Source organism: Mesitornis unicolor, unplaced genomic scaffold (genome assembly GCF_000695765.1).
Source record: "Mesitornis unicolor isolate BGI_N332 unplaced genomic scaffold, ASM69576v1 scaffold1833, whole genome shotgun sequence".
Taxonomy (NCBI): Eukaryota; Metazoa; Chordata; class Aves; order Mesitornithiformes; family Mesitornithidae; genus Mesitornis; species Mesitornis unicolor.
Genome location: NW_010176500.1, coordinates 49,586 through 77,049, shown reverse-complemented (window position 1 = coordinate 77,049; position 27,464 = coordinate 49,586). Strand labels below are relative to the sequence as shown.

The window sequence follows — 27,464 nt, the reverse complement described above, 5'->3', positions numbered from 1 at the left end:
AGAGAAATCCCATTTCTCACTTCAATGGGCTCATTTTCTCAGCTCTGCACAGCGGCTCCTGGGCTCAAAGCTGTAACCCCCGCCCTAGGCGGCTCGCGATGGCCGGCCTTTCTGCAGCGGTTTTGAAGTCTTCTTAAGGACCCCGTCAGAAATTGCTATCAGAAAAACCAGCAGGAGAGAAAACAGCCCTGGAAGGTGTTGTACAGAAACACCCTGCAGAAAAGCAGCTCTGACAGCTTACATCTCTGCTGCTCACAAAACAATGATCCAGCAGAAGCTCGCTGTTGGGGGATGAGGTCAAAAAACAACCAGAGGGACTAAAACAAGCATCTGTTTGTTGTAGCTCACCAGCTTCCTAACATACGCTTGGTTCTCACTGCTGTTTTATCCGCCTGTGATAGATCACGTTCTGTAACTGCTCTCCTCCGAGCTTTGGAAAGCTCTAAACAACTCACTCTTTCTATCCTGGTGGTCCTCTGTTTTGCTCAAGACATTAAAGAGAGACATTAAAAAACAACGCTGGAAAAGTGACCTTGCTGCTTTGAGGAAGGGAGACTTAAAACCATGCTGACACTTCCTCTCCTTACCAAGTCGCAGGTATTTATACCAACCCTCGACCAGCTCTGCTTTACCTGTTACTGCCACAGGATTTTCAGCCCTAAAACAAGTGGTAGTTTTTTGTCAACACACCACACAGCAGGATTACTGTTTGCTAACATGTGGACCTCTCAAAAATGAGGCAAAAAGGGAAAGAATAAAAAATAAATGCATAGTGAATGAACTGGAAGGAGAGTTTCTTCTCGGTTAGGAGTGAAGCATTCTCCATTGCTCAAACGCACAATTTACTGATGGTGAGTGTTAGTGCGATCCACATCCCAGTTTAAGGCACTGAAAGCCAAGTCCTCAACGCCTTTCTGTGAAACGAGGCCGTTCCATACAGCTCTACACATCCGACAGACTGTGCTAGCCACCCACAGCAGATTTCTAGTGATGTCAAGTGAAAAACAAAGAGGGGGAACAGACCGGGTTAGTGTGGAGAAGTTACCAAGGCAGACAGACAACAGACAGAGGCTGTTGTAAATGCTCACCAGATCTGATCAACACCTTCAATGTCCCTGCAAGGAGGGGAGAGAGAGCTCAGAGGAGGATGAGCACAAGCAGCGAACGGTGGCAATGAAGGCAGCTGGGGATTTTTACCCTGCTCAAGGCCCTGCAGTGCACGGGTTTCACCCACGTGCCCGCTCGGGTAAGATGCTGAGCAGGCTGCCTCCGATCGCAGGTTTTTGAAAACGCGTACTATGGAAATACTCGGGTTTCTGGTTGGTGGCCATTCCTTACTGGTCTCTGCCACAAACAACCTGAGCTTACGTGGAAAACCCAAAATAAACATGGGAAAGCTGAAGAAACAAAGACACTAAAGGGAAATTTGCAACCAACTTGAAACCCTGAGTCCGTTCTAACTCCTTGTGGTGCTGGGGGTGTCCCGTGTGTATCCATGTGGTGAGAGCTCTGCAGAGCCCAGCCCTGGGAAACCGAAATGTAGATGCCAGACGTCAGGCAGCTGAGAGAGGCAGAGAGGCTGTGCTGAACGGGTGCACAAGATACCACAAGGAGGAGGACAACGGAAAACATTGCTTTAACCCTTAGAAAACCCTTCAGACGTGTACAGCTGTCTGCTCAGTAATTCTATTTCTCATCTGAAGCCTTAAGACAGAAAAATTTGCACAAACATGGTGGACATGAAAATAAAATCAAAGCCCTTCAACTTCTATTCATTATTCTCCAGGTTTATCTTTAGAATATTAAAACAGAAAATGGACACACACCAAGATGTTTATAATTCTCTACTTCAAAAAGCAATGAAGCATCAAAACGTGTAACAGCCATTTACTTCAATGATGGTTCCTGTAATTGTTTTCTCATGTCCAGAAATCAGGAGTAGGAATTTATTTGAGCTAGAACTTAGAAATCTGAGATTCTGTCTTTAACTGGAGTACGTTCTCATCAAAAGGCCTCTGCCACCTGCTCTTCATTACCCCCCGCTGCCTGCGTTATCTGCTGCCTGTGTAGCCTCTGCTGGCAACACGTTTGGCAAAGAATAATCCAGAACACTTTTATTTCACATACATTTCCTTCTCAGAGACCCTGATAAGAACCATTGACTGAAAAGGCAAGAGTGGTTAGAGAAGGAAAGGAGCAGGTTTACAACCAGTAAGATAACAAAGAAGAAGAAGATGCTATTCATGTATTTGCGGTGTTGAATGCTAAGACAACAAAACACCATTTTTTATTGTTTACACTCTTGAAAAGCTGAACAGCCAGCTGCCTCCCAGTCCAGTTTGAGAAACTGCAGCATCTGTTCAGGCTGGGGTGAAGCAGATACCAAATCTGGCTTTTTAAATACATGCTCTGCATGAACTGGAACTGGAGCAACTGTTCTGTTCCTCCAAAACACTCTGTTCCTTCAGGAGCATGCAGTCCTACTCTAAAATACTTGGTCTGGCATCCATCCTTGAGAGAGTAACTACGTGTCCAAAAAAGCCCTTTCCCGGTTTAACGGGAGAGGGACCAGCTCGAGCCATGACCGTGCCTGCCTGCCTCCCTCACCGCACAGGTTACCTGCAGTGGTGCTTCCTGCTGGCGAGCCAGAAGGTGCTGTCGCAGCCGTAGCAGTGCGCCGCGAGGTGGTCTGGGAGCCATCGCGTCACCTGGGAGACAGAGGACAAATTTACCAAGGAGAGGGAAATTAATTACGAGACAAACCCATCTCATTGGAGCTCACAAATTCAAAGCAAAGCACCATGAGAAAATTGCTCGTTCTGTTTTAAGAGCTAAAATTCAGTGTTTGCAACAACTGAAGACAGAGGAAAGAAACCTTCCCTTTGAGAATGGACATGCTAAAATCCCCTCCGACAAGAAATTAAGTCCAAGTCCAATCTCCTGGTTTATTTCTGCGCTTTAAAAGTATCCAGACCAAGAATATTCACCAAGCATGTGTGCACCTAAGGCTGCTTTAGCTACCCAACCTCTCCAGAGCTTCTCAAGCGACCACAGACAGCAGAGGGCTCATAGGCACAGGTACTGATATTGAAAGTACAAAAGGCAAGCGAAACACAAGGAAGAGAGTTCACAAGAAGTGGCCCATGACCAAAGGCTGCAGGGTAATTTGAACGATGAACATCCCATCCTACCGGAAGAATGAGCAGTTTACAGGGATTTAGTCTGTACCTCTGTGTCCTGTTTATCCACCTGCTCCCAGCTGGCTTCAGAGAAAATCTCTGTGCTGCAGCGAGACAAGCAGTTCTGATCCAGATTGCTTTCCGAGTCGGGTATAGAAGTCTGTTGGCAAACAAACACAGCTGAACAGAGCCTTCCCATATTCCTACTGCCACACAAATAAAACCGGACAGTTCGTGGGGAGGAACAAAAAGGGTCCCTCCTGCTAAGAAAGGTGCCTGCACTGGGAGGGCGAGTGCCACAGCCTGCCACCTACCTACACGGCACACGTGGCAGCAAAGGCAAGAGTTCCTGTTCGGACAGGACGACAAATGCCACTTGCTGGAAGGGATTTGTGCAGCAGTGAATTGCAAAAAAACCCAAAAAACATCCAAGCAAAAAAAACCAACCCAACTCAACCGGTGAGGTTCTGACCCCCTGATGACGGGATGGTGTGAGACAGAACAGGTTTAAACACTCGTTTCTGCTGTGTTAGCACAGACGGCTGGCAACACTTGGGGTGATTAACCAAAAAAGCTGTGGCTCCAATTGCATGGCTGGCATTTGCTTTCCAAGGTCGTTTCACTTTCAGAAACACTACTGGTAAAACATACACACTTCTGCTGGCAGAAATTGCGGAAAATACAAGCCAAGGCACACATGAGGAACTCAGAATTTGAGCTGTAGATACCAAGTAGCTTTTCAGGGCATAATGCTTCCTTAATACAGTCTAGCTAGGCAGAGTCGTATCTTAACTGACTTAAAACTCAGCCAGCCCTTAAAATACATTAAAAATAGCAAGAAATCCCTTATTGTCTTTTTGTGCCTGAGCAACGGGCACCTCTGGAGCTTCAGAAGAAAACCAGTTACTCCCAGGCTGAGGCCCGAAGAGAAGGCAGAGATAAGATCCCTAAAAACAGTGAATTGTCTAGAGGATGGTATCCAGCCCTACACTGCATTTTAGGAAGACTCTTAAAAATTGGGAATGTAATAAATGAAGCCAAATTTCTCCAAGGAATTCAAGCTTTTGCCAGTGACAGAAGCCACACGCAGCTGAAACGGGAGCCCAAGGGAGCCCTTGGGGCTGTTCTCTCCAATGTGAGGAGCCAAGGAGGCTCTGAGTATTTTTCACAACAAACGTACCTGGGACTATCCAGCACCTCTGCCACTTCTAAACAATATTAAATTAAATTAAACAGAAGTTGGGAACCTTTTATAATTTGTGTTTTCCATTTTGCAGGCATATAAAATACATCATAACGTGCACGTAGGAGAGAGGAAACTTTGGTGTTGTGTCAATCTGGGAAATCCCTTCACACCCGTGTCCTCTCCCGCGCCCGCCCGTTTCTCCAAGTCTCCCCTCTTCACTTGTTTTATTTCACAGATCATCCCGCTCTCTGTAAAGCCAAGGTTTGCCGCGATCTGCAGGACTGCTCTGGGCTCAAGGCCCTTGTGGAGCAGCAGTTCTACTTGTTCTCTGAAGCGCTGCCCTGACACTGTTGCTGGAACGTCTCTGACGTTTATCACTATTGATTATTCGAAAGAGGAGAAGAAAACAGGTAAAAAACCAGGTACGGGAGAAGCAACTTTAAAATCCAACCAAGACACAGAGACACGGCAAACTTGCCAGTTTCTGAGCTCTTGAACTTGGAATTACACTTATTTCATTTCTAATTTTAAAACGTCTTTAGCAACTACAACTACACAGATCATTTAATTGCTACAGAAATCAGTGCACTGTATTTGAATCATGCTTCAAACTTTGAGAGACTATACTAAAGTCTCTGCTTTTACGACTTTAAACGCTTCCACGTAAAAGAACAGTTTAAAACCCTGTTAAAATTCTTAATTTGTTGAGAAAAAACCCTCACTGATACAAGGCTGTCAAAAAAGCCCTTAATTTATTCCAGTTAATGAGCCTGGCACAGGACAGCCACCTACACTTCATGGTTTTGAGCTAACACAGCAGCTACTGCTGCCTCCTTCTCACCCTACGCATGCAAAACATCAAGAGAGCAGTCTCAGAGTTAGACACAATTACAGACTTGTTGGGCTGGAAGGCTCCACGCTCCCGGCCCAATAAACGACACGTTCGCATCCGTGGAAAAATATCTTTGCCTGTCTATGAAAACAACAATAAACCGAGTGGATTCTGGACTAAGGTCAACGCAGGTGTCTAAGTATGCCCAGGTACGTGCAGGTACGCTGTGAAATAAACCTCTGCTATAGGCACGGTCAAACTGAAACACAGTGAGAACATTAAGTCGTCATTGATTGCCATTTGCCGTGCACTCAGCCGGTTGTTCGCCCTCTTCAGAATGACCTCGAGAGTTTTAGAAAAGCCTGTATGGCCAAAAAAACAAATAAAAATCACTGCCTGACCAACGTGCTGAGATCCAGACCGTGACTCATTAGCCCACTGTTGCCAGCAGTGGCCCAATCACCACTTCACTTACCACTTCGTCTCCATAATCACCATTGAGGCGTAAGGAGCTGTTGAGGAGCTGGCTCTCCAGCCGGCTCTTCAGCTCTTGCACTTGCTTCTTCAAGGTCTCCACTTCTTGCTGATGGCCGGTTTCGATCTGGCGCAGGCGCTGCTGGATAACATCGGTGTACACAGGCATCCCATCATCATCCAGGTGGCTTCTGGCAGGCTGGTCCGGGCTGCTGGCTGCCTGCTGCTTACCAAGATGACTAAACACCCATTTCTGGTGCAAGTTCCTCAAGTGAAACTGTGTGGAACTACAGCTCGCCGCGGAGATCTGCCGACTGAGAGAGGCTTTGATCCCACCGTCCTCTCCGTTCACGCAGTGTCCGTTTGTCGCCTGGTATTTCTGGGTGATGCTGAACCCCGTAGGCTTCTCCGTCATCTTGTTCTCTGGCTCCAGCTCTCCGTTACACACAATCTCATCTTTACATTCAGCTAAAGGCAAGGCACAAGGGGAAGGCATCGGGATGTGTGTGTTGCTGCTACCAGAAGTCCTATGTACTTTTGTTCCCAGTTTTTGAAGTTCTAGCATGCTCTCCCCCTCTGGCCTGTTTTCAATAGTTCGAGAAATTTCATCAGCACTGTTGTCAATCAGATGAGGTCTCTGGCAAGGATCCTTAGGAACGAGCTCTTGCTTTGCGTCGTTCTCCGTTAAGGTTTCCGTAGAACTTTCGATGTTGGACGTCCGTGCCTCGTGCGGGACTGCAAGAGGCAAGGGAAGGCTGGCCTGCTCAGTGTGGTACAGGCTCTCCGCTTCTCCTTCAAGTTTGCCGACACCTTCTTCCTCCGTCGTCTTTTGAGTGTCTCTATTCACAAAGCCCTCCAAAGGAACAGCTTGTAGTCCTTTCACCTGAGGTAACTTCTGGACAGCACTACTGAGATCAGCGTGCTCATCCGGTTGTCCTTTGAGCTCAGAAGCACCTTGATGTGGATTGGATGCTGGATTGTTCATTACAACACCTGTATCCACCTCAGCCTTCTCACCGAGGAGGTCACTGACATACCCACGGAGATTTTCAGTTCTCTTCTCCTTATCCAGGGCAATCTCATCATCCCCTTTACCCGCTGTCTCTAGGCTACCCCTTAAGTGCTCCTCCAGACCAACATCATCTTTAGTAGCCTCTTGCAAAATGTTCTCCATCTGTCCCTCTGCCACGCCAGCTGCAACAGAAAGTTCAGCTCCCACTGGAGCCCTGCCTTGTTTACTCAGGCTGTCTCCATCGAACGGGTCATCCCCAGCACTGCCCAGGCTGCTCAGCTCCAGCGAGCGGCGGTGCTCTTGCCACTTCTCATTCAGGCTGGGGTCACTACTACGTCGATTGGTTGTAGGCACGCTGCTATCACAGGCTGTTGTCAGATTGTCGAATGATCTTGTCTTTGGTAACCTACGAAGGTACAAATAATCAAAATGCAAAGTCAGGGGACTTTTGGGGTGTTTCTGCTTTGGTTTTCTTAAACATTTAGCTACTATGGTTTAAAAGCTCCCCCCACAATTAGGACGGTAACGATGTGCTAACTAATGGACTTCTGTGAAGTATCATCTAGGAGCACGTTTTGACCATCTGTAGTGCAGAGCTGCTCCAGTACTTTCTTTGTTTGCCATCAGGAAAATACGTCCAATCGGACTTCAAAACATTCCCAGAATAATCCATTTACCACAAGGCACACATGCTTACAGTCTGGTCACACCTCCTAATTAACACGTGCTCAGGATCATTGTACGGAAAAGCAAATCAACAGTTATGCCACAAAGAAAAAACTCAAATCCAAGACCACCCAATGAAAGCTCATATCCCACAAGGATATAAGTAATGCCCAGAGCTTAAGTCTATTTGCTGATGTTCTCAGTGTTATGCTATCACTTCTGAAACGTTAACAGCTTTCAAAGACTGAAGTAATGCAGACTGCTTTGGGTAGGTCAAACAGTCCCACACACAAGCCTGTGAAAAACACTTCCCTCCCACCACAAGTATTCTCCTCCTTTATATCCCACAATGTTCTCTGTTGATCTTACTTTACGGGATGGGATTTCTGGGCTCTAGGCTCACCTGCCCAGAGGCTGATCTTCCGGGCTAGAGCCTGGAACAGGGTACGGGGCACAGGTGTCATCAGCAGGCGTAGAGGGGGAAGAGCACGGCAGGTAAACAGCACTCCAGAGCATTAAATTACGCACATGGCACACTGGGTACAGCACCTGCAGGGGAGAACACACAACGCTCACACACAGCACACTGCCTGCTCCCAGGATGCGGACAGGTTCAGATCTGATCTCGGTGCTTTATTATTCAGGTTTGCAGCTGGGAGGCTTTGCTAGATCTCAAGATGACTCTGAAGGCCAGCGAGCAGCTATGGCACTTTTAATCAGCTACACTTGGATATATAATTATCTTTTCTTTCAGAGAAGGCAGAGGCATAACAATGCTGGCTTTCAGCTTCTCATGAATGAGTTACTGCAATGTGCTCTGTGTGAATCTACACCTTAATAACGCTGCTGAGCAATTTAAACTGCTGAAGAATTCAGTGGCCCATTGTCGGAGCCGAGATTTCCTTGTACTTTGCATCGTACCATGCCATCTGAGAGCTGAACTAATAACCTCCCTCTACAGGCTTCAATTCATCAAAGCTAACCCTGTCTTTAATGGAAGCACTCATATGTTAAAAATTAAGCACATGCAGAAATACTTTGCTGAAGAGGCTCTTAAAAGGGATTCCTTGACTGTGGAATATGATTTCTGTCTCAGTTAAAAACACCTTAGGTCACTCTATCAATCCCACTGTTTGCCCAGGCAGCATTCCTGTGGAAAAGCAGGCAATGCCAGAGAAACAGGCAGGTTGTGCTGGCACTGGGCAGAGGGAGGGCCGGGGGGTGGCTTGGTGTGGTGGATGCTGCTCTAAACAACTACGGTTTTATAACAGATGTGGCTGCATCACAGAGGCACCTTTGAAATACTGAAATAAAACTACAAAGATGAATCCAAGAGAGGAAATCACCAGAACTCCCACCTGCAGGCAAATTATCCTGATTAGCTCAGCACACTGCAGCGCAGCAGCTACTGGGAACAGAGGCCAAGTCACCAAGGCTGCATCTGCACCACAAGACGCATACAGCACGTAAGGGCAGCCCAAGGACAGAGCCTGCCCATCCTGCCCACTTTACGAGCATGCTCTAAGCTCCTGCTGGGCAAGACTGCTGGTAATTCCAGGGAAAACTTAGATTCAGCCACAGCTTTAATGTCCTCATAAGCTGTATTTATCTGCAGTGTCTCACGCTTTCAGCTACCACATCCACTCTTAGGAGGGCAATGCCAGGCTGGAAAGTCCTGAAGGGCTCTCTCTGGTGTTGCCTGTCACTGTGACAAACGGGACCAGAGTCTGAGCACAGGCTGCATGTCTGGTGTCCAAGGGAGACAGCCAGCCACAGAGGGCTGTTGTGAATATAAAATTCATCTTCTTAAAACAAATGTAGGCATATGCTCTTTCCTACTAAGCCAAGTTTTAATAAGGAACAATTAAAAACCACATCCCTCATGTGCAAAAACATTGCACAGTCCTTACAGTTAGGTCTATAAACAAAAAGGGTTTAAACATTTATAAGGTCTTTGCTGTCCTAATCACGACGACATTTGATGACTGTTGTTCATGTCTACCACACTGCATCCATAAATGCCCTACATGCCCTTGTATCAAACACAAAAAGGTAACAGAGTAAGGCCCTTCCCAGAAGCTTCAGTGAGCTGCTACTACAGAGGAGCCGAACTACAACGTGAAAGTATTAAGAGAAACAAAGACATACTAAATAATCTGAGTTACTTTTGCTTGTTTAGATTTAAGATTAATATAGACACAGTGTCTTTGTATGTAATTTTATGACACTCCTCTGACATAGTTTAGTTCTCTAGAAAGGTCTATTTGTCAAACACTGAAAAACCCAAAGCAAAATATTTAGTTGCAGAAAACGCATTTCTGAGGTTGCATTCAACATTCCTCAAATATCACCAAACTTGATGCGAGACTTGAACCGCCAGAGCGAGCAGAGTGTGAGGAGAGCTCAGTAAACTCACAGAATCTCAGACCGTTAGGGATTGGAAGGGACCTCCAAAGCTCATCCAGTCCAATCCCCCTGCCGGAGCAGGAACACCCAGATGAGGTTGCACAGGAAGGCGTCCAGGCGGGTTTTGAATGTCTGCAGAGAAGGAGACTCCACAACCTCTCTGGGCAGCCTGGGCCAGTGCTCTGTCACCCTCACTGAGAAGAAGTTTCTTCTCCAATTGAAGTGGAACCTCCTGTGTTCCAGTTTGTGTCCGTTACCCCTTGTCCTAAGACTGTTTGTCACCGAGAAGAGCCTGGCTCCATCCTCGTGACACTCACCCTTTAAATATTTATAAACATGAATGAGGTCTCCCCTCATTAACTGTTCTGGAAATGCCTGTTTCTATGCTGTGCTCATGACGACAGCTAAGCCGTAACGATGTCCCACTGCTACAAGCGTGGATATTCCCTTAAGGTACACCCAACGGAGAACATTAGAGCTGGGAGCCCCCAGGGGGACTCTCCCCACGCGCAGGGATGAAGGATACATACAGATTCTGACTGGGAGGAGTAGAGCAGGTTTTTGAAGGCTTTGTTTGCTGCCCGCAGCAAAGACCAGACAGAACAGGTCCGTTCCTGAGTGTGTTTTTCTCCTCTCTCTTTCGCATTGTTGCACAGGAATGTACCAAAGAGGCAAGAGTAGGTGTGCTGCACCAATTTGACCTGCACAGACCAATACCAACATTGTTATATGGCAGAAGCTATCAGCTTAACGCGAGAATTAACATTCAGGCTCAAGAAGCCATAAACCTTTCCTCCACAGGGCAATATAGCCCCTTCCTAACGGCTGATTCACAAATACACTTAGCATTTTTTGCATACCTCCTTATAAACTAACTGCAAAAGAACTCAAGCATAGCACAATCTTTTAAAATCATAACTAAAAAGTCAGGAAAAAGCAAAATATAAAGACAAAACAATTGTTCATTATCAAGTATAAAAGTCTTGCTGATTCAAACTCATAGCCCTATAGGACAGGCAAAGAAAAGAATCACGATACCTGTTAAAAGCATTAATGCAGCACAGAAAGGCAAAGAATGGTGTGGAAAAGTGTTAATTTCTGTACGCTGGTATAAATGCATACAGCACACACCTCCTGATCAGTATTCACTCCATGCTGTGGCCCCAGTCTGACAAAGTAGTTTAATGCAAACTTAACTTTAAGCATATAAATTACTTTCTCGGGATTATTCAGGTGTGTTTAAACAAAGACAAGTAGTTTAATACTCTAATAAGTGACAGGAGTTTACTCTAAAAAAAGGCCTGAATGCTCAGGGTACGCTCACCCTCAGCTCCTGCAGATCAGCAGTGTGCTGTGAAGCCAGTTACAACATTTCACAACTGAGCCAAGCCAGGACTCTACACAGACTCAGTTACACGGCTGAGCTGGCGAGTGGTAATTCAAGTTAACCACAATCACAGGAATGTGCTTTAAATCTCTTGGTGGATCAGACACTTCAAAAACACTTTTATTCTTCAGATTACCAGCCCTGCAGTCAGTGCCTGCACCTTCCCAGAGGCCTGCTTCCCAGCCCTGAGAACCGATTTTGACCATCACAGGCAAATTTCTAATAGGAGAGCTGTCCACTCCAAAAGAAAATAAACACAGCTCATATATCCTATGCATTTTCAGCAGAAAAACAGAATGCAAAGGTAAGGGAGGAGTTGTCTTTAGAGGGAGAGCCTTCAACCCAAAACAAGATCAAAGCTGGGGGATGTTTTACTGCCAGTAACCATGACTTTCTCATGCTGTTTGGATGCAGTATACCGGAGCTACTTCAGCACCTCTTAGGTGACACTATTACATTCGTATCATCTATTTCTTTCTTTAAAATGTAAAAGAAGCCCTCAAGGGTCCAGCTTTGGCTTTAAGAGCGAACAGACCTCAGGTGCCATGCAGCATACAAGTACTTTTGTCTGCTGTGTCTGGGCAGTTTTCCCGTTTCCTTCACCTGGCCGCAGCGTATCCCAGACAGATGGGAACATCAGCACCCCCTCGGAGCTCGACAGTATGTTAGTACTGGGTAGGGTTTAGAAGCAGTCTATAAAACAGCAATCTCTCAAGCCACAACTCACAAGGAATGCTTCGTTAAACTCGAAAGAGCAAGGGAACTGCCTCTGGAGCTGATGGACGCAGTCCAGCCACTGTAAAAACACCGGGCAGCGCTCATTTAGGTCATCCGAATTCTCACCATGGCCACAGCGATCTGCAAACTTGTGGCCAAAATCCAGCCACTCCGTCTCCACTAGCACCTGGAAACCCTGCAGAAATGAAAATACAGATTAAAAGTTCTTATTTATCTTTGGTTGAGTTTTCTACAATGGTCTGGGACCCATGGGAATCACCTTATGACTGTGTCCTCACTCACCCCCATTTCCCTTCAGCACTGGCCTCATTACTTATCTTTACAGCCTCACCTAATGCCTCCATGTTCTGAAATGCTGCACAATGAAAATTAGGACAGATATGAATTCCCAAGCCCACATGAAAGGGAGTAAGGCAGGTTAAGTCCTCAGCGACAGGCAGGGAAGATCCGAATATAAGACCCTGGCTAGGGAGGTCTGAGCAGGAACTTCATCTTGATCAAAACCCTCTGGGTCATGGCAGCCAACATCTGGACAGGAGAGGAAATTTTAAAGCTCTCTCTTGAGAATGACAGGAGGATCTGCCTGTCATAAAACTTAAATCATCCATGACAGGACATCCATGCTCAGAGAGAGGCCTTGCCTGTGTACACAGAACGTAGCACAGTCACAAAGGTGATTAAAGGTCGAGCTGCATGACTTCTTACACAAATAAAAAGGGAAAGGTGCCCAGCTGAGCACCCGAAGGTGACACCATCTTACAGCACCTAAAACCCATCACAGGTTAGGAGGGTTTTGATTCGTAGTGGAAAGAAAAATTGTAGAGGATGCTTATTAAGTCAGTGGCTGTAATCAGAGCAAAAATAACAGCTGAGAGCTGAAAAGCTTGAAATGTGACAATGCCAGAGACTCAGTTTTCTAAACATTTCTGATCCTTGCAGAGACAGCTACAGTTTATGGTTTTCTCTGATGCAGCAGTGACAAGGAGAAAGGCAAAGGGTACAGCACTCTGCACAGGAAGGACAGTGCTCTTAGGAGCGACCAGGAGGAGGGTCTGTGCCAGTGACAGAGCCGTGTGCTTTGACCTGATGGATGCCGACTTCTAGAACCCTTGTGAAAAATGATCTGAGGAAGTTTCCACAATTTAATCCAAAAGGCATTGCTACAGTTTAAACTCCTGGTCCTCCTGTGTCCAAGGCTTTAGAAGTACAGGGGTCAGCCATGCTGCAGTGCCAGGCAAGAAAGGCACCTTGCGTGTGGGCTGGCAGATGGAGTCCAGCCGTCATATATCACACAATGCTGAAAAGTGATGTGGGGGGAACAATTCAGGCTGAAAAACCAAGAGAAATATAACTAAGCGACAGAGGACACTGAAATGTGAAACTGGAAAAACACACAGTTGGGAAACCTAGAAAAGAGGAAGGTTTATATCAACAGCTGGCTGAGAAACGGCAGTACTTTGCACTTTGTACTACACACTCCTAAGCTAAACACGAGGAAGCACAGACCATGATGGGGCAGTTACACCAAATACAATCTGCTCTTGGATCACAGGCTGTATTTGCACGTACATGTAACTGTATCTGCAGACTACTGCTGGTAAACTCCTGATACCTTTAGTGCCTTTTCTAGTGGAAAACACTGAAATAATTTATAGACAGACTTCCTCAACAAAAGGACCCAAACTCAGTAGCTACCTCAGGCACTAACAGACAGTTTACCAACCTCTGTGGTCCTGTAGTACGGATCTAGCAGCAGTTTGGCCAGTGCCACTATCTGAGGGGTTCGGTCCCAGCCGTCAGAGCAGTGCACCAAGACTGGTCGCTGGTCTCGGTCCACGGCATGAACTACGAGAAGCGCAGATTTCAGAAGCACAGATAAGTGCTGCAGCCATTTGGTACTCTCCAGAGCTGATAACCAACTAGAGGGAAACAAGGGAAGACAGTTTTTGCTCTTTTAAAATGCTTTAAAGCATAAAGGTCATCTTCAAATTTATCAAGTCAAAGCTCCTATTCTTAATAAGCTGTGAATGTCGTTCTTGAATGTTTTTCGTTAGCACTTTCCCAGATTTGTAGGAAACAAACCCATGCAGTCCACCTGAGGAAGAGCCAGCCTCTGGCGTGCGCTTTGCTACACAGGACTTGCAAGAGTCTGTAACGTTTTCCTGGACAAGACGCCACCAGCGGTGGACAATGTCAGCACTACTGGGTCATCGTGACTCTCAGCAGTCTGTGCTGTCTCCCGTCCTCCGAGCCGAGGGTTCCGATTTCCCAGCAGTCCCAGTACCTCGGGACTCTGCCATACACCCCTGACCACTCTGTGCTTCAGTGAGAGGGTGGGAACCCGAGGTGCCTCTGAAATCTCCCATATCACAACGATTCCCAGGCTTTACAAGGTACGCTGTAGGTATCTTAAGAATCTCTACTCCATGAAGATCTGCACATCCAGTTTAGTAAGGGTGGCCACTCTGGATCTGTTGTGAAACCATGACTTAGTGGCAAATTTGAAACAGGACTGGTGCAACCAGTGTCCCAGTGAAGACCCAACCGCAGAAACTCCTGGGCTGCTGGGCCACGAGAAGCCAGTTACTCCACAGCACAGGAGGGCATGAAATACGTCTCCAGAATTGACACTGTAAACGCATGAAGTACATGCACCACCACAAGAATCTTCTGAAGGAGAACCAAGCTATGAAGATTAGAAATCCCAGAATAGCAGATGAGCCTAAGTGCTAGCACTTAGAAGCCCACCTGAAAGGAATAACTTTCTTTTTCATGACATAATAATGTTTATTATATAGAATATAGTGATTAAAAATATTTTTTTTATTCAAGGCTACATTATAATCCAAGATACCATTTACCAGGTTCACTTCAATGATAACAAACCAATGACTTCCTTTAGCTCAGATTCCATGGCAGTGAAAAAATATAGCTTGGCATTATTAGACGGGAAAGTCAACAAGAGAAAAACCATTGAATTTCAGTTTACAAAGCAGCAGCAAAAGAATGCAGTTGCAGAAACCTGTCAGCAAAGGCCCAAACCCACCAAAGATCCACTTACTTTCCTGGATCTGGCATTTGCGTGCAGAGCAAACGCAGCGACTGAAAGCTCTTCCGGATAGAATGAATGTTTGCCATCCCCATGAACACGACCTCACAGTTTGGATAATGTAGGGAAATAGTGAGAAAGAGGGAAGAAACTAAAAACTGCACTAAGTTCAGTTTCTAAAAGAAGCTTTTTCATATAAAAAAAAAAGAAAATCAAATGACTCCTGCAGTGAGCAGATGAAATAACCTGTTTACAAATACTCTGCAAGAAAAAACCAGTACTGGGAGCTGGGAAGCTATTCCAGACGTTACAACACAGCACGGCAAAACAGGAAAGAGTTAGCAAAGTGTTTGTGTATTTATTTTCAATCCTTCACTTCACAGAGTACAAACAAAGCAGAGCACAAACCTCTGGGAAAAGCGATACGGCCGTGCTGGAGGTTACAGAATGTTTTTAAAAAGACTGAGAAATATCGTAAGAGACTGCAAACCATAAACAGTATTGAACTGATAATTTAAAGATGTTCTTAAATTTGGAAAGCTAGTTTACCTTTTCATACAAGTTACAGATTCCATTTCCTAACCACCCAAAAGGGCTGCACGGTTGCTTCATTCACGGCTTTATTCCGAGTTTTCCTATCGTGAGGATTTTCTCACACACACGAGAAATACTCAAAGCTCAGGACAACAGGAGATGGACAGAATTACTGAGCCTGCCTTCAGATGTGGCTATGGATGAACTCGTGCAACTCTGCTCTGCTGGGGAGGCAGGGCCATACAGAGTCCTCTAGCCAGGGGGATCACCCAGGAAGGTGAAAATACCAAATGGGATGGTCTGTCCTAGATTTCGTTTTCCTCTGTCCTGATGCTTCTGTCTGCAACAAAAGCGATGACACGATAGCTATTCCACAACAGGAAAAAAAATTAGTCAGGATTCAGAATAGGGGATGTTGAGCACAAGAAAATGCTGTGGTCTTTTAACAGAGCACAGGGTCACAGGATCGCTTAGGTTGGAAAAGACTTTCAAGATGATCGAGTTCAACCATTAACCTACCACTGCCAACCTCACCACTAAACCATGTCCCTAAGAGCCACATCTCCCCACCTTTCAATCCTTGCAGGGATGGTGACTCCACCACTTGCCCAGGCAGCCTGCTCCAGTGCTTGACAACCGTTTTGGTGAAGAAATTTTTCCTAATGTCCAATCTAAACCTGCCCTGGTGCCACCTGAGGCCATTTCCTCTCATCCCATCAGTGGTTACCTGGGAGAAGGGACCGATCCCCACCTCACTACACAGCTTTTATACATTTGATTTCTTAACTGTTTATCAGCCCAGCAAATTCTGGCTCAAACCAGAACATCCCATTAGTGATGAACCACGTAACTCCAGTCAGAAGCGACTGACGGCATCAGACAATTTAAGCAATTTTTGTCTTTTTACTGAATTATATGTAAAATAAAGCACCACATACATGAGATTTTTATACAGAGAATGAAGCAAAGTTGGCAATACCTGGAGAAAACTTATCATCAAAAAAGGAAGCATTTAACGCAGGTCAAATTTACTGAAGGCAGCAAGCTGTTTGGAAATGTTCTATACAGGATTCAAAAACCAATATATGAAAGTTAAACTTTCCGTATACTCTGCTTTCCCATGCTGAAATTTCACGTTCTGATGAGGAGTGATTTAGTTGTTCTCAGGTGTTAAACGAAATAGTCACCTTTTCTTACTGATGGCTACCTACCAAAGTGCAGGTATTGCAGCAAAGACCAAAACAAGAATATACGGTCAAAACAGCTTGTGTTCTCTTATCTGTAGTTTTTCTGCCCAGTAGTTTTATTTCCAGACTCTCCATCCGTGGAATTTTAACAGGCTGCATTCATATTCAAGAGTGACGATAAAATAATATTTTGTTTACAATACCAACAATTTACAAGTGCCAAGGAACACAGGAAGTGATAATTGCAAAGGTATTACAAGTGCCAGATGAATCAGGATTGCAGTTGCTTTGGGTTATGGTACAAACGCTGAAAAATGTTTCAGCTTCAGAAGAATTGCTGCAAAGGTGTCGTCTGCACAGCCATTCCAGAACATTATTACCCTCTGCAGTGAGTGAGCTTTACAGGTTTGTTCCAGGTTGGTTTTTTTAGACATTAGCACACTGGACACCTTTGTCTCACTCTGGTTTATATATCTCACTCAGCCAGGGAAAGCTAATCAGCAAATTCCACACAGTTCAGCATTTACTGAACACCGTTACCAGCTGGTTTTATGCTCTAAGAAACAGACTTAATTAACAGCTAAACCTGTCCTTTTGAAGGGCTGTGTGATAGCTGCAGTGATCCAGGACTTTCACACAGATGAACAGCACTTGCATCCATGCAGTCTGTCAAATACGCAGCACTGAAGTGTATCAGTGTAATTACATTTAAGCAAATCCTTTTGATTAACTTAATAGAAAACTGAGAAGAAACACTTACCTGGGCACTCACAGCCTCCACCTTTGGCTCTGTTTGCCACAGCTGCTGCGTAAGATCGTGCGTCTAAGATCAAGAGCTTCTGAGGCTGTATGGCCAAACTCTCTGCTCCTGAGGCATTGGAGATGGACGAATCTGGGGAAGAGGACACGCTGCTGCTGAGTAACTAAAAGGATACTTCTGACATTGTTTACGACAACGATTCACACAAGTCCCACAGTGCACAGGCACTGCACATACCTGAATGCCTGATTAAATACAAAGGACTGACTGCTACAGTACATACATCAGATTATGCTTTTGTATAAAGTTCTGCCCTTAACAGAAAAGGAACCGCGACAAACTTACCAAATTCCACATCAGAGAGGTCCCCTCCATTGGAGAAATCTCTGGAACAATTTCCATTCATTAATTTGTTACTGTTGGACCTTGAATCTGAGGCACAAGCTTTGGCTACAGACTGGACAAGGTGTTCATCATCTGCGTTCCTCCAGCCCCACCAACTGACCTCGGGCTGGCCACAGCGGGAAATAACTGCTCCATTGCTCTGGTGCCTGAAAAAGAAAAGAGTAAAAAGAACAGTGGAGCATAACTTGAAGAATCAGGATGAGAAACACAGAGGGCGTGAAAAATTCAATGGTTCATTCCGGTGGTTTCATTCCCGTCGGGGACCTCTCCATCGTTCAGCAGTTACCCTCAACCTGTGACTCAGTGGCAGCGTATTCCACGTGCTTCCCTCCAAAATGCTGACCGTGACTACACAGCCACTGGGAGGTAAACGTCAAAGCCCAGGTCAGTAAGAGAGAACAAAGCATTGTCTTGCTCATCATTACTGCCTGTTGGCCAGCGAAAGCCGGGGAACATTTTGGAAGAGCAGATGAGGCATTAAAGAGGTATTCAACACCTGCTGGGTAGCCAGGTCTACTGCTGTCATACCAGAGTAAAGAGGAAAGTGCAAGTTAACTCATGCTAATTTTACAGCTAGAAGACAGGAGTAAAACCGGAGATTCACTTCTTGATGAGATTTTAAAAAACCAAAACATATCATTAATTAAATCAGAAGAATGTTACAGTCTTGGTAGGAAACGCTGGCAGAATTTGGCACGTCTTCTGTCTGATAACGTCGAATGGTAACCTAAAACCTCACTCCTGCACACCGATGGTATCCATTTCTAGGCACCGCCTGTGAAACACAGCAGAACCACATCTAGAAGCCAGTGTATTTTAGGTGTGGTTTCACCAGCTAAAGGGAAAAGAGCCTTTCACATCTGTAGTTCACCCCTAAAGTTTGGTCCCGTGGAAAGGAGCAGCTCTGCCATCCCCTTTTCAGCTTTATTTTTTCTTCTGAAATGTGATATAATTGCAAGCCCTTGAACTTCAGAGGACTGAAAAACGGCATACAGAGAAATTTTGTAACAAAATGTCAGTGAGATAACTGAAGAATGACCCAACGTGAACACAGCGACCATCTGCTGCGGAATAGCAAAGAAAGGACAGAGGATTTTTTATTAAATGCCTGAAGAGTTACTAGATATTTTCTTAAATTTAACCTATCTTCTTGTGCTATGCAAAGAACTGGTTTGAAAGAATTAAAACGCAGCCAATCCTTGCAAGCACGCTCTGAGAAAGATTTAAAAACTGTCCCCTATAATGTATTCTACAAAGAGAGCACTGAAACACATTGTCACTGTAATTTCACTCACTGCCTCCATGCTGGCACACCCCACTGCTGCCAACAGAAATGTCATTCCCCGTTCACTGGAGCGTTCGTATCTGGCAGTATCAATGTTCTGCCTGACCTTCACCAGCAGAACCCCGAATTGCAGAGGGCCTCAGCCACGGCCGAGGGAAGCCCAGCTGGCAGCACCAAGAGCTGCCGGTCAAAGCAGAGACAAGACACAGTTTCCCTCTGGTGACACAGCAAGTCAATGATGCTGAGGAACAGAACACCTAGAAGCATTTACTCCCTGCCTCACGTCCCTTCTGAAATATCCTACCACTAATCCATATGCTGTTCTTCTCTATTTCAGTGGCCTGCAGACATACAGCCCTTTAAGCCAAGGTGACTCCAGGCAACGCCGTTCTTCATCAGGGGTCCCACCAGAACCCCGCACTCATGAAGTGTGCACACGGCAAGTACAGTTCCATATGTTCTGATGCAAAGGATTTTAGAGTCTCTCCATAAACAAACTGGCCATCTCAGCTTCGTGTCAACCAAGAGTTAATTCCCTCTAATAAGGCAACTGCACAGAACAGCAAGGGTTAGCTCACACTAAGCAAATTTGAACAGTGCATCTGGACAGCTCTGAACAGGAAGAAAGCCCACCCAGACCTACACTTCTTTTTTTATCTCTTACCACTCTAATAGATGTTTACAGAGGTGTGCCAAGCTGCTTTATAATTTGTTGTCAGCGCTGAGCAGCTCCCCCTCTGCAGAGCCACTGCAGGGCACGGCAGCGGCCACCTCCTGCCATGCGTCCAAAAGCGACGCCTACATTGGGTTGAGGCTCCTTGTCACAGAAACTTCAATGGAAAAACAGGTTGTGATACAGTGTTTTAAGAATGTTTCATAGCTCTTTTGTAATAGTTTCATATAAAATTCCTTCACTGAGAGGAAGCAACTGACACACAGCATCAACTGAAGCAAAGGAAAAGCAACCCGAGTGCCACAGCACTTACACTGGGTGCCAGCTGACAGCATGCAAAGGAAAACATATTTCTGCTGAAATGAATAGCCTTTCAGAAACAGCTCTACTGCTATCAAATTAGTTCAGAAAAAAATGTGTGCCAATCACTGAAAGGCCACACAGTTCCCTGCTACGCTTGCACAAATAGCAAAAGAAAATAAAACATTATACATGTAAGAAATCTCTTGTCAACACTCAGATAAGCTCATTTATTTTTCCATATGTTCTCCCAGATTTCATTACTACCTGCCTGTGGAATAATTTTCATAGCTTCATAAACAGTTATATTTTCATTTCCAGGTTCTTACCTCCCATTTATACCACAAATAATAAAGAGTCATCAGGCCAAACGTTGAGTTCATCGATAGCTGTGAAGCCATAACACTCCTAAGCCCGCACAAATACGCAATGTTCAGCTGTACCAGCAGAAACCAGCAAACAATTACATTTCTGGTAGTGCTGGAGGTCTGAGGAATCTCACTCATTCCAACTGGACTGGCCACAGGAACAAAAAATAGCAAACAGTTTAATCTAGAGATAGAGCTGGGCATAAGATTGTGTCACTCACATCTCAACAGCCTAAAAAAGACTTCAAGAACTTAAAACAAACCCTCTGCTGTGAACTTCCTCTCTAGAGACAACCCAGCATGCAGCCTCCTTGCAGAAACTAAGCAGTAAATCACCATTAAGTAACTTCACAGCCCTTTATAAAGCGTTGTGTAAGAGTATGATGTACGGCACACCCCTGCACGGACTTAATCTTCCTTGTGTTCAAGCAACCTTTTGAGTACAACAATAAATCCACTGCGTCCTTGTAACTCCAAAGAGCAGGAGGACTAACAAAGGCTCAAACAGCCCCCTCCACAGCATTACTTCACTACTAGCACTTGCAACTGAAATGAACTGCTGCAATTCAAATGTAATTCAGCAAGGCGGGTACTCGGCAGTTTTCTGTTCACCTTGGCTGCCTGTGCTGGCAGAAATGTTGCCCACACAGGTAATCACTTCCAGCAGAGACAAAAGGACACCTTCAATACAGCTGATTTCCAAGTAGGTTCTCATTAGTTTAGGACACTGCTTCCAATATACGAAGTCCTCTCTACAGTCTTTCCACAACAGCCAAAAGAGCTGCTCCCTCACCTTGATTTTCAGGGACCAAAACAGATACGCCACAAAAACCACCTCACAGGCCAGACTTCTCTTCGTAACCATGTGCCTAGACTTTCAAAAACTGGAAACACAGAAAAGCCAGCAGAAGCTGGGTGTGAGATTCTTCTAGAAATGCGATCGTAAGACAGCAGCAACGCTCCTGACAATCCAGGCTCAGCTCAGTATTTTTGAAGCTTGCCTCTGAATTCAGCCCAGACGCACTGCAAGGCTCTCCAGTGCTTTACAACAGACACCGAGGTTTAGTTGCCAAGTGTCTGTGTCTCTGTCCCAGGGTTTTGGGAAGTATCTCAGACAAGTTCTTGGATGAATTTCAAAACAATCGTTACTATTTTTTCTCCCCCTGAGGTAAAGCAAAAAGACCAGTTTTAAAAAACACGATCAATAATGAAACCAACAGTCCCCAAATCAGCTGCAACAGATAACAAATGCTGAATGGGCTTCTGTCACTTGTTCCTCCAAAAGTTAGGAAAAAAGCTATTTTTATGTTAACATATATAGAGAGAAAACTACACACGGATTTCCAATCATACGGACCATCGAGCACCAGTTGATGTGAGTGCTGTTAGAGGGCAGAATGATGAACTGGGTGTCTTGAAAGAATCTATTACTATTGAGATAAGGAAGAAAGAAATCAAAAAAGAGAATCTTTCCTCTCACTGATTTTAAGATTACAAATGAAAAGCTATGTAGTAATTTAACATGCTTCGTCTCACCAGAACTGCAGAAAAATGAATGCTGGGGTTCAAACAGTTTCAGTCTATGAGGGTTTTTTGTGAACATTTAAACCGCTCTCCCATAAATACCCCAAAATGCAGCTGAACCCAAGAATGCAAACAGAGCGAGTTCTTTCTTTTTCTCTTGTACAGCAGTGAAAGGAGGGGGGATGCTTCGCTGTTTTAAGGGGCCCTGCAGGTGAGGTATCCCCCAGCTACGTGACAGCTGCACACAAGGCACAAGGTGGCTGGAAAGGCGGTGTTCAAAGCTGAACACAAACTCTATATAAACACTATTCTCTTTTATACACACACACACACACATATATATATAAAAAATATCCAAACTTATATGCACTACCATAATAATAAAATACCCTAAGTCTTACAAAATCAGCATATGCTGGAATGCCTTTTTCCCCCCCTCACAGAGCTGAACAGAGGATGGAGCAATTCCTTAACATTCAGAAAGAGACTAAGCCAAGCCCTTTATTATTTGGAAGAAAAAGGAGAAAAGCCTGGAGGATTTCAAGATAATGGTCTGCTGCCACAAGCTAATTTGTTCTTCTTTCACAGAACTCTTAAGCTAGGTAAATGATGTTTGCTGGCATGCTCTTAACTCTTATTCACCTGCTCCTCCAACCCAGGCTGTATGAACTTGTCAAACTGACCTCTGAATTCAGCTTGCCCCTCGGAGAACAGCTTTTCCTTTGTCTGTTGAGAAGGAATGGGTGGCTGGGCAGACTTAATGGAATTATCAGTATTCATTATCTTTTTAATCCTTTGCCATCTGATTTTTAAAGGGATTTTAAACATTTATGGGAGGATATAACTACACCCGAAAATGGCCAAGGTATTAAATAATGGGTTCTGAGAATATGTGAGGGGAAAAAAAACCAAAACCAAACCAGGTGCTGAAATATATTTCTTACTAAAGAATCTGTCAAAAAACAGTATCTCAGAAGAGCAATTTTGTTAGGAAGAATTGCTGAACTCAGTCTAAGGAAGAGACTGCCTTATTAAAACTATCTGAAATATGTAGATAGGGCTAACACACACATTCGTTTGTAATTTGACTTTTATATCTTCCTTAAATAATTCTGCCATTTGTCCTTTCTTATACTGCAGTCTGAGTAGAGAAGGTGAGAATCGGAGAAAAACGAAAGGAGTGCATTGCCAGAGATGCTGTTTATTATCATTTATTATTTCTTATTATTTCTTCAGCTGTGCTGATGTCTTCATCTTACTTTTTTTTCACTTTCCTGAGGTGACTGCCCTAGGAACAACTTGCCGGCAATGCCCCTACAATATAAGTTTGGAATGAAAAGACACAAACCATTATTCTCACTGAGTGAATATGTAGTAAGTCTGTCTTAACCTCATTTACAGCTTGACAAGAGCCACTACGTGTTGCTGTCTCACAGAGTCTTGGAGTTTTGAACAGCTATAAAACAATACATACATAAGCAGCAAATGCAGACACGAGGACCCCAAGCTATCAGGTCTAACAGGTCGTCCTTTGCTGGCAGTTAATACAGGTCTGCAGGTTTTCTCCTGCATGTTGGGCCCTGTCACCCTCGTTTGGCAGCTAAACCCTTAGAGCTGTGTGTGTTTTGTTCCAGGGTTCTGTTCTCCCAGTCCTGAGCCTTCACGTCACATCCCTCAAATCCTGTTACACATGCAAAAATACAGCCAGATACAAGCCAGACCTCTCTCTACTTTGACTAAATTCTAAAAGTAGTATTTTAAAATACTTTCAACACTTTTGTTAAAGCCTGTCAGGTGCAGTGAGGGGATACCTGGGGTCCAGAAGAGCCTGAACACTTTTCATTATAAGCCAAGATTCCCAGTTACACCTTTTGCAACTTTTATTTGCTAGAACACCCCATCTACAGCCTGGGGAGAGCTGTTCCAGCTGCAAGAGCCTCACCTGTACACAACAGCAGGGATACGCTTCCAGGACCGAAAGCTTGCCACGCTCTCTAGCTCTTTGTCCGTGATCCAGGCAGGAACTATGATTTCCTGGGGGTAACTACCACAGAGTCTGTAAGAAAAGTGGTGCAGAGGGTTGAGTGTAAGTGATACAGAGCAGTCACACACATCCCAGACAACACACACTAATAAGAGGTATAAGCCACCCGGCAGCTGTTTATCTCAGCAAACTGCCTTTTCGTTAATTCCTGTTTCATTGCATGTTAATAAACTCCTTCACATACAGAAGAAATACTGTGAGCCCCAAGGTGCACAAACGCATTTCAGAGTTAGAAGATTCAAGTGGACATTTTCTCAGGAAATTCATATACAGGTGTGTTTTAGCTCCAGCTGCTGAAATAAACTGGACCACAGAAAAGGAACTGCCCATCTCTCCATGCCAGAAGAATTAACCACTTGATTTCTGGGTCACAAAACACAGCAGCACAGCCACCCTGGGCTACTGGATTCAAGACAGGAACATGTGTAGGTCTGAAATAACACACTGGCTATCAACCCTTGCCGAAGGCAGGAACCTGAACGTACCGGCTTACGTTTGACTGGCGAACTGGAACTGTCTTCTGCCAGGTGCACTTCCTACTTCACAGCTTAACTAACGAAGTCATGACTGCCAACAAGAACAGTGCAAGCAGTCAGCAGTGACTGCAATATTGCTGAATCAAACTAGTTCAGCCCCAGTCCATCCCCTTCAGGAGATGCACTTACTGCACTGTGACAGACCTGAGTGCTTGTCTAAGATCGTTCTGTGCAGAAAAATGTATCAACCATCCTGAAAAAATGCTTTTAAGTGCTGGCACAAGAAGGAAAGGAGCAGTTTGTGTCATTCTGTTTCCAAGTGACAAAGGGTTTTTTTTTCCTTCAGTATTAAATGAGTAAAGCATAGCTATTCTTTCTTCCCTAGATTTTTAGGGACCAAGACATATTCTTCTTGCAGTGACACCAACACCCAGCTGCAAGTCACTATCCCGCAAAGACAGAGCAATGAAACAGGTTTTATTACAAAGCATTACTGCTGGGTTTGCTCTGAATTGGATTAGGGAGCAGACAGCACGCACCACCCTACCAAATCTGGAACAGAGAACACCTTCCTCTGCTCCAGCAGCCAGAGAAAAGACATTTGTCTACATTATCAGGACCACAAAAAGTGTTTTATTTTCAGGATCTACAAGTTAAATTCTTCCAAACCAACTTTTATCTTACTGAGATAAGACAGAGAATAAGACAAAAAAAGTTTTTAAAAAGTTCAAACTCCACTCTTTGCTCATTTAAGGCTTCCTCGTTTCTTCCATCAGAATGCTAATTCTCTAAGAAATCCTCCAGTAAGCACATAAAAATCTGGTATTTCTATGCCTACAAAAATTCTGAGAGCTAATAAAATATTAAATAATACTTCAAAAGCACAACTTTTCTATAAAATGACAAAAAATCAATTCTAATTATCCCTTATCAGAACTGCAGAACTTGGAAAAAGTTCCAGTCATCTGTTCTAACAAAACTGGCGTTTTGAGGTGCCACTTGGCTGTGAATCAGCAGCCCACATAACTTACTTGTACTTCTCATTGATGTTGGAAATCCTCCAGGCATTGTTCATATCAAAACCCATCCGCTCCACTTCATTTTTAAACCTTGAAGTTACATGTTCTCCTGGGTATAAAAAGCAGAGAGGGAAAATAAATGTGAAAGAAGAAGATTCCTAGGGTCCAAAATAGAGAAGAACCACGACTGTGCTCATTAAAACCTGGACAGAAAAAGGAACAGTTGAAAAACACCATCTACATTTCACAGTCCTATTTTGAAAATCCATATGAGGAGAACCACGGCTCGCACTGCTGGTCTTGACCAGCTCTCCAGAAAGGCCGCAGCACAAGAAGGGCATTTTCTCCAAAGTGACCAGCTTCTGCAAACTCATGTAAGCAACAACAACGCTGCAGACCAGAACCAAGCACATCAGCAAAAGCCATTTAGCTCCATCAGCAGGCGCAGGGGGAATGCACTTGTAGTTTTTCTCTTCTGAGGTTCAGAAGAATTTTGTATCAACGAGAAGAACGCGAAGCTCTGCTCTGTAGGTAACATCTGCAATGTGGTCTGCAACCTGGGCAATCTCCTTGTAGTGTGGAACTTCAGCCACAGGCTTCCTGTAAGACTGCAGGCAAGCCCTGTGATTTAACCTGCATCTCAGTTTTCAGTCTTGAAACTGGACATTATTCCTCTAGGAGTCATGTGGGGATACAAAGATAAGGCGCATAAAAGATTGACACAAACATCAGTCTTAAGTCCCCGGGAATTCCTGGATTAATATAATAAAGGAACTGGAATGAGCTCCTTCCATTGCCCAGACACTTTTTAAAAAGTATTAAAATACAATTGAAAAAATATACAAAAGTAATAAAAAAAATTATTCTGGTAGACAGAAATTCTAGAGAACTGGAAGGTGCTTTACGTGTAGAAGAGAGTAACAAAATTTCAAGGTTCACAGAGCGAAGAAATGTGATAAATTTAATGAATGTGTGATCAACAGTAGATAAAATTATTCTGAAAGTCTGTTCATTGCTCATCTCTTTAAATGACTGCATCAGTAAAACATGAGGCAGAGCATCACCCAAAGGAAGGAAAAGTATGTTGAAAAATTAATGCTTTAAGTATAATATATTTCCATTACATATTTCACTAAATCATGAGGCAGAGCATCACCCAAGAGGCAAAAAAACCCTATGTAAAATTAATGCTTTAAGTATTACATTATATATTTCAGAAAGCCCTTAAAATTCTTTAAATACCCAAGATACATGTAGATACATATTTATCTCAAATATGTAAAGGCACATCTGAACATTTTTATGTGACATTACAGAACAGAGAGAAACAGGTAAATTAAGACTAAAGACAGCAGCCTAACTGCAGGACTTAATTAACTGTGAAAGAAAAGCTGCGTCTTATTCATTCCTACAGGTCAGATTACACACTGAAAACGGTCCTCTGCAAATCCAGACATGCTTTACAACCTGGACAAAGTACGAGAGATCTGCATAATGAGATTATTTTTCTTACACTTTTTGAAAGGTAAAATGTGAGAATGACACTGTGTGCACATGGAGAATATTCGCTCTGCAAGGCACACGGTGGTAAAATCTGTGGACCTGCCTGACCTTGGTCACTTCTTCCCTTTACATCACGTCACTGGTACAACAGCACCATATAAAAAGAAATAGTTCTGCTCCGTGCTGTGAATTTTCTGCAGAAGGCCAGGCTCAGCACCACGCGAGTGCTGTAGTTCTGTTCTACCTTCCCCATCGCCAGCTCAATTAGATGGGAGCTTGCCAACAACTTCCAGCTTCTCACGTGAACACTGCAGGAGCTTGAATTTATTCTCTTCCAGCCACTGACTCAAACAGAGCAGTCGCTGGGGTCCTGATTTACAGAAGCTGGATGGCTTCACAGAGATGGCAGCTCTGCGACGAGGCCCTTGATCCTTTGTCAAGTGCAGAGGTGAAACTG

The 27,464-nt window shown here is 44.4% G+C and overlaps 1 protein-coding gene across 1 annotated transcript in view; it reads right to left on the bottom strand.

Annotated features, from left to right (window-relative positions):
* The window catches only part of MTMR3 (myotubularin related protein 3), a 78,185-nt gene that overhangs the window by 1,461 nt on the left and 49,260 nt on the right, over nt 1-27,464 (bottom strand). Inside the window, exons 9-21 of the mRNA XM_010181740.1 lie at nt 25,517-25,613; nt 23,908-24,021; nt 17,756-17,961; nt 17,411-17,542; nt 16,571-16,573; nt 14,942-15,050; nt 13,604-13,799; nt 11,870-12,055; nt 10,286-10,456; nt 7,753-7,898; nt 5,673-7,089; nt 3,229-3,339; nt 2,620-2,708 (exon numbers count right to left, since the gene is read on the bottom strand). Coding sequence (XP_010180042.1) covers nt 2,620-2,708; nt 3,229-3,339; nt 5,673-7,089; nt 7,753-7,898; nt 10,286-10,456; nt 11,870-12,055; nt 13,604-13,799; nt 14,942-15,050; nt 16,571-16,573; nt 17,411-17,542; nt 17,756-17,961; nt 23,908-24,021; nt 25,517-25,613 — 2,977 coding nt within the window. The remainder of the gene's footprint in view (nt 1-2,619; nt 2,709-3,228; nt 3,340-5,672; nt 7,090-7,752; nt 7,899-10,285; nt 10,457-11,869; nt 12,056-13,603; nt 13,800-14,941; nt 15,051-16,570; nt 16,574-17,410; nt 17,543-17,755; nt 17,962-23,907; nt 24,022-25,516; nt 25,614-27,464) is intronic.